Genomic DNA, 7,500 nt, shown 5'->3' on the forward strand with positions numbered 1-7,500 from the left:
AGCTTCAGTTCATCTGTTACAGTCTTGTCTCTGATTGTTTGGGAGAGATGCACCTCCACTTCAAAAGACTAAAAACAGCAGCGCTAGTCCGACAGATAGACGGAGAAAAAGATGGAGTTAGATGGAGGAAGGGTGAAGAGCAGAGGTAGTAAGAGGACGTTTCAGAAACGTTTCAGCGAGTGAAAACATCACAAGCTCGTCCTGCAGAGGAGGTTGAACTTTTCGACAGAGCTGAAAAAGGTCAACGACGCCCACTCAAGTTTGCACAAACGGCTTCAAAGGACTTCGGAGAACACAACGACCACAGCAGCTGTTCTACAAATCCAACACCGTCAACGCTAAAGCAAGAAATTGATGAGACTTTTTCAGGACTACTTGAATATCATCGTTGCACTATTCGCTATTTCTGTCCTAAAGTCTCTGCTGCATAGAGATATTCAACTTTGTACAGACTGTATATAAGAAGTGGACGTAGTTAATGTGACTGTTTTGAAGTCTTCGAGTTTCGCCGTCACCATCTTCATTTTTTTTTTTTAAGACGAAAGATATAAGCATAAACATTTAACGACGATGAACATCATGCTGTATTGAAGAAGACTGTAAACTAGAGATTGAGACCATAAACTCATGTTTACAATGTTTACTGAGGGAATAAATCAAGAGAGAAGTAGAGTCATTTTAGACTAGACTTCTATACAACCAGAGGAGTCGCCCCCTGGTGGACACTAGAGAGAATGCAGCTTTAACACATGAAGCTTTGACTTCACTTAAAGAACCGGAGGTTGCTGCCTGGTCTTCATACATTTACATTTTATAGATCACATTATGGAGCACAATGGGATTCTTTCAGGCTCAGATAGACTCTGCTGGCAAAGTCCTGATTTTGTCCAGAAGTGAAAACTAAATGCTGGGAGGAAATGCGTCCACAACTACGATATGCAGTAGTTATACAAAAGTAATACAAAACAGAGAAAAGAGGAAAATCCTCAGATTTTAGAAGCCACAGAAAATCTAATTCTTTATGGATGACTTCACCGCCGTATAGATTTCAAACATTAAAATGTAAACTAAACAATTAATAGATTAATAATTGTTGTTTCAAAAGGTTGGTGCCGGCACAAAAAAACTAAACAAAATGGGGACCCACTCATAAAACAGGAAGTGAAACTAAGTGAAATTTACTCTCATGTGACACAGAGAAGAATACAAAACTAAACACCAGTTTTCTCTCGATTAATGACTCAATTCATGATTTCATGATGTAAAGCTGCTGGAATGATGAGGTCAAAGAACCTCTGGAGTTCATAATAAAGACGAAGGCAGAACTGACGTTTATTAACATTATCAATTAATCTCCCAGTTGCATTTGTGTCCATCAAGGAATCAGGTGGTCTATAAAATGTCAACTGCTAGAGAACATAATATTGCTTGTTGTCCAATCAGCGGTTCAGAGAAGTTGCTTCATTCATTTGTTCATTAGTCCCCAACACTGACCTAAACCTGAAACTAGTTCATCTTTACCCTAAAACCAAGTTTTAATTATCAGAGGTGAGTCCCCACACACACACACCTATACACACACACACACACACACACACACACACACAGTGAACACACTCACAGACGTGTGTGTGTGTGTTTAATGGACGACCAGAAGGACTAGTGTGTGTGTGTGTGTGTGTGTGTGTGTGAATACAGCTACTTATTGTTTACATAATCCAGTATGAATAAACATGAGATGATTTATGAATAAACATGGGAGAGGCAGCGCTGTGAAAACCCACACACACACACACACACACACACACACACACACACATCACCAACAGTGGACCATGATTCTACACTCTTCAAGTGTGGACCACTATTTCTAATCATTTAGAAAAAAGATAACATTTTTATTTCGAGTCTGTTCTTTATAATAGAAGTGCAAAACAAACTTAATTTTCTTTTAAAAATTGCTAAGAGGGGACCTGCAAAAAAAGACGATGTCCAGTGTTGGGAATGTTACAGATTACTAGTTAGACTGATAAAAATGTAATATGTAATGTAACAGATTACATTTCATAACTCTTTGATTATTTTTCTAATGAATGTTTAAAACAGCAATAAAACTGAAAAGTCCGAACAACATAAACCAGGTCACGAAAACCTCACAACACTGACGACGTTACTATGTGCACTAATATTCCACCAGTAGCCCAAATACAAAAATTGTCCGAATTTGATTTGGTTCATGGAAACATCTTATTCTGTTTGGATGTTCTGAATGCGTTCTTATTCTGAATGGATCATGTTTCAAAGTCCAGTATCATTAGATATGTATAATTCATCATATGTATCTGGGTTTAAATCATGTGAGGATTTTTTAAAAATGATATCTCTCCAGTGAGCATGCTGCTGCTTATTTAAATTATGATCCGTTTGGAGTGGAGTAAACATTTTAAATAAAACTACCATCTGATTTTGTGTTTTTCCTTGAATAACTTCACCGCTTGAGTCGGTGTTTGTTTGAGAATCTTCAGAACATTTGATCAACTAAACAAAGTGCAAACCTGTACGAGTAGATTGTGCATACTGGATTTTTTCAGGACGGAAAGGTCTAGAAAAAGTTGTATTTGATGTGTTTCCAGAAATGACTTCTGGCCCTTTTATTTATTTTAAAATACATTCTTTTAAGCCATTTATAGTGTGACGCTTTAAGTAGTCCCTCCACTAAAGTTGAGCCATGTTGTTTTTACAAAAAGATAATGAGAGACATGTTTTAGGAGATTTGTTCCTTTGTTGATTAACTGCTTTACAGTCATTAGGGAGGAGCGTGTTAGTGGGTCTATCAACTCCCCGCTGCAGCCTGCAGGGGCAGTGCTGAGTCTGACCTGAAACACTCACACACCTTGAAGGCCCCCCCCCCCCCCCCCCCCCCGAGTGTTGAAATTGACAAAGAAAAATTCACAACAAGATTTTAGAATAATTTAAAGCACGACCAACAGTGGAGCTAAAAAATGTACCCCGTCTGCTCGCCGGTCCACTGTTGGTATGGTGAATGTTTAACTCCGACACACACACACACACACACACACACACACACACACACACACACACACTCTCTGGGAACAGTCGGCGGCCGATGAATATTCATGCAGCAGTTCTGCCGTTCGTTCTCACACTCGTTGGTTCTGTTTTCCTCTCAGTCAGACCGACAGCTCTCACAGACTCTGGATTGACACTCGTCCTGCTTAAGCTTCTCCTCTTTCTTTCTCTCTCCTCCTCTACTTCTTTCTTTTTATACTTCTTTTCTCGTTTTTCTCCCACCGGGCAGCACCAATAGACCCCTTTGAGATGAGCTGCGACTCGCCTGGAAAGTGGACGAGGTCGGGCTGCAGCGGCAGAGGTCAAACTGTTAAACAGCATCCTTTAAAAAAAGCATAGAAGAAGTCACAGGAATGTTTACTTCCTGTTAGAACCGATTTGTAGGCGACCTGTAGTTTACAGAACAAGTTCGGACGGTTTGTAATTACATATATTGAAATATATCTGCATTGTAAAGCACTTTGTTATTGCTGCTCATTTTGATAAGTGCTGATAACCTTTATTATTATTATTATTAAGAACCACAGAGACACGTGACTAATAACACGAGACTAATAACCAACAATCAAACGGTAAATCTTACAACGACATAGATAGTTTATGATCTAAGAGCTCTTGATCGTGGTGGTTTATCAAATTACAAACAGATTGATGTTCATATGAAGAATAAAAAGTTTACATATCATTGATGTATGACGTGTTTCACAGTGATAAGAACTACGGAGTGAAAACTCTTCTACAAGTTTCAGTGCTTGTATCAGAAACACGAAGCACCGATATGTGGAGTTATCAGCTGAAACAACAGCCGGGAACTACATCTCCCACAATGCAACCTGATAGAAGACATTACACAGGCAGGTAGACAGGTAGGTAGACAGGTAGACAGGTAGGTAGACAGGTAGGTAGCCCATGGGCCGAGTAAAATGATTGGACGGTTCTTTCAGTCCTTCTGGAGCCACAGACTGTGTTTGTCAGAGTATCTGATTCTCTCAACAAAAACATTAAAGCACGTTTTAAAGATTACTAACCTTTAAAACTTCTGACTTTACCACAAACCTTGTATACTTCTGTTTATTAAAGGAACAGAGTCTAGATGATATTAATAAGTGTGTTTTCTTTACTGGTTAATCATTTATATCTCCGTGTTTCTACAGGAGCCCAGGAGGGACAAACCAATCGCTGACTCTACAGAGAACCACGTCTGCAGTCCTCCACCTCACCACTAGATGGCAGTACATCCTCCACCACAGACCTTTAGGTGTTGTTTAAGAAGGCCAGACCAATGACAGCACTCTAGTTATTTACCAGAGGTAATGACTCATTTCAGACAGTCAGCAGGAGACTGAACGAGTAACAATCAGATGAACAGAGTCTCACGACGCACACAATGAAAGCCTCCTCAGAGAGCAGCAGACAGACGTTTGACTCACGGTGGTCGACAGTCCACCGAAGCTGATTCTTCTTCTTCCTGTCGGTCACTTTAAATCACTTTGTTTGTTTGGTTTTAAAGGGTTCAAACTTCTCACTAAAGTCCATCAGGTCTCAGCTTGTCAGCAGCAGCGGTCACGTGACTCTGGTGACTCTGGTTAAAGGTGATTAACGTCACCTGGCGCCTCGTTCCGCCTCTCTCGCTGTATCCGGGTGTAGTACCGGTGTTCACCACTGACTCAAACCGCCGTTCACCAGCATAGAGAACTGAGGGGGGCGCTGTTTCCCCACTTGTTACTGATGAAATGAAAAGTGAGTTAAGAGCAACAAAAGACAATGAAATAAGAATGAAAGCTTTAATTAAAGGATTCTGATTCATGGGCAGCAATTTTGGTAACAACACAATCATTTAAATATTATTCTTTTTAATTTCACACAGAAGGAAACGTAAAGAGTTTTATTTTATTACCACTTATTGTTTGATTATTACTTCATAAAGAAAGAGATATAAAGAAACAATAAACATGAAATAATAATAATAATAATAATAATAATTTAACAGTTTATTGTTTTAATGATCAATATGAAAGAAATCAAATATAATATATTCAGAGTTTGACAATAAAACGTCTGATTATTTTTCTGGTGCTGATGAAGAACCGGAAATGGAGCTCAGCAGCAGGAGGACGGCGCCCCCTAGTGTCCACGAGGACACACTGCAGCTCTAACAGGACGTCTACTGATTCAACCTCCACAATAAAGGTCCGACATTTAACATCTACATCAATAACTGTAATAAACTAAAGTAACACAATTTAGAAAAATACGAAAGAATCAAACAAACCATGGAGCCAAAAACTATATTTAAATAACATCTATGAAATATTTAAGTTAATTAACCTTTTGCTTTGTATTTTATAATAACTCTTTATTTGTTGCTTCATAATGAACCTTATTTAAGAAAACGAAAACAAGTTCAAACAATAAAAATAGCAAGTCTTTTATTTTAAATTATACATAAGAGAAATACTCTTATGTAATATATATAACATATAATCATAGAAACACTATCAGAAGTCAAAGTCAGAATCATTTTAACTACTAAATGTTTATCTGTAAAGTCACTAAAGCTGTAATGAAGTACTTATAGAAGTATAAAGTAGCACAGCAATTGAAGTAAAGTACAAGTACATCAAAACTGTACTGAGTATATGTACGTCTATGTATGTACTGTATATGAACATGAGGAGACAAAACTGATCTGAGTTCATCTTTAATGACACAAACAGCCTCAAACATCAATAAATTAACAATGAAAAAAACATTTTATTTTGGCGGTCTGAAGATGAAACCGATCACTTCCTGTTTCAGACTGCACGAAATAAGAAGAAAAGAAACACAAGAACACTCAAAATCCATTCAGGAGGAATAAAACAACACGACTTATTGCATCAAGTTTAAACAACAGAAAGAAAACTTCTCAAAGCGTCTTTAAAACGAGAATGAAACAGTTTCACGATCTCTCCGACAGCTCAGGTGGGAGGAGTCAACTCGTCTGCGTGTAGCCAGGGAGACCAAAGTACCAGGATGTAGATGAACGTCCTCGAGTGACGTCACTCGAGTCGCCCGCTTCCCTCACAGACGACGACGTCGCCCTCTAGTGGTCGCTGTAGTTATGCTGTTACGGTCTCCTGTACTTTGTTTTGTTACTGACTACTGAACGCTTACCAGGAAACCCAAACACGGATCATTTTGTGTTTCAACTCACAACCTGAAGTTTCACTTTCACGACCCGGTGGGCGGAGCTTAAACCCGTCGGAATGAAGGCGATAACCTCCGACAGCGAGCATCCAATCAGCCGATCGCAGCGGAGACGGGCGCTCTTTAAAGAGAAGTGAGACCTGCGGCTACGCTAACCGCTAACTAGCAGAGGCGTAGCGTTAACCACCACAGTGTAAATAAAGTTTTCCTGCCGATGGTTCTCCTCCAGTATTCAGGAGAACGTGTTTCTAGTCTAAGATTTTACTCCTTCTTTATTGTGGGCGGATCTGATCGGTGTTTAACGATCCGTTACATCTCTACGAACGCAAAACCTCTGAGGGGATTGTCGGCGGTTCGAGTTGCATTGTGGGTAACGTAGGCGGCAGGTTTTGACTTGGGAAGAAGAAGAATGAGTAGAATAAAAAGAATAAAAAGAATAACACCAGAGATCTGAGTCTCAAAGAGTCACAAACTAAAACAACACAATGAAAAGACGCTGCAAGCTCCTCCTCCTCCTCCTCCGGCCTGTTCGCAGCGCGGCCGTCAGGCGGTCACATGACACGCAGCTCACAGGTTTGACTCCCATGGCGGTAGACTCTTCTTCTTCTTCTTCTTCTTCTTCTTCACTCTGACTGCAGCTGTCTCTCCTCCTCTCACTGTCTCTCAGGTGCGTCTCCTCTTGGCTCCCCCCGGACTCGCCGGGTTGGAGGACGACAGCAGCTTCTCCGCCGCTCGACTCCTCTTCCTCTTCTCCGCCTCCTTACCTCCTCCACCACCACCTCCTCCTCCTCCTCCTGCTGTTGCTGCTGCTGCTGCTGCTGCTGCTCCACCTCCTCCTCCTTCACTCCCTCCTTTCTCCTTGTCCCGCTCTCTCTCTTTGTCCCGACTGCTGCTCGTTCGCTCCGACATCTTCACCGACGAGTTGCTGCCTGCAGACGAGAGGGACAGACAGGAAGTGGCATCAACACAAAACAGGAAGTTAGATGATAAAAACAAACAAACCCACGAAGTAAACAAACACGTAACACCAGGTCTACCTTCTTCATGTGTGGCTGGAGGTTCTCTCTCCATCCTGAACTCCTCTTTGGTCTCCTCCTCTGAGCCCAGCTTCCCTAAACAAACAGAGAAATGTTGTTTTCATCAACCAGTGAACAGGAAGTGACCATATCTGGACTGAGGAGGAGTGACGTAGAGACCTGTCAATCAGCGTGTAGCCCCGCC

General features: G+C 40.8%; 1 protein-coding gene across 2 annotated transcripts in view; it reads right to left on the bottom strand.

Annotated features, from left to right (window-relative positions):
- Positions 1 to 5,775: 5,775 nt before the first annotated feature.
- Positions 5,776 to 7,500, bottom strand: part of mrgbp (MRG/MORF4L binding protein) — a 4,736-nt gene continuing 3,011 nt past the window's right edge. For both annotated transcript variants that reach the window (XM_068732176.1, XM_068732175.1), the window contains exons 4-5: positions 7,317 to 7,391; positions 5,776 to 7,208 (exon numbers count right to left, since the gene is read on the bottom strand). In XM_068732176.1, the coding sequence (XP_068588277.1) occupies positions 6,943 to 7,208; positions 7,317 to 7,391 (341 nt within the window). In that variant the 3' untranslated portion in view covers positions 5,776 to 6,942. The remainder of the gene's footprint in view (positions 7,209 to 7,316; positions 7,392 to 7,500) is intronic.

The sequence above is a fragment of the Cebidichthys violaceus genome, unplaced genomic scaffold (assembly GCF_023349555.1).
Source record: "Cebidichthys violaceus isolate CVI_PGR_0920_01 unplaced genomic scaffold, fCebVio1.0.p SCAF_57, whole genome shotgun sequence".
Lineage (NCBI taxonomy): Eukaryota > Metazoa > Chordata > Actinopteri > Perciformes > Stichaeidae > Cebidichthys > Cebidichthys violaceus.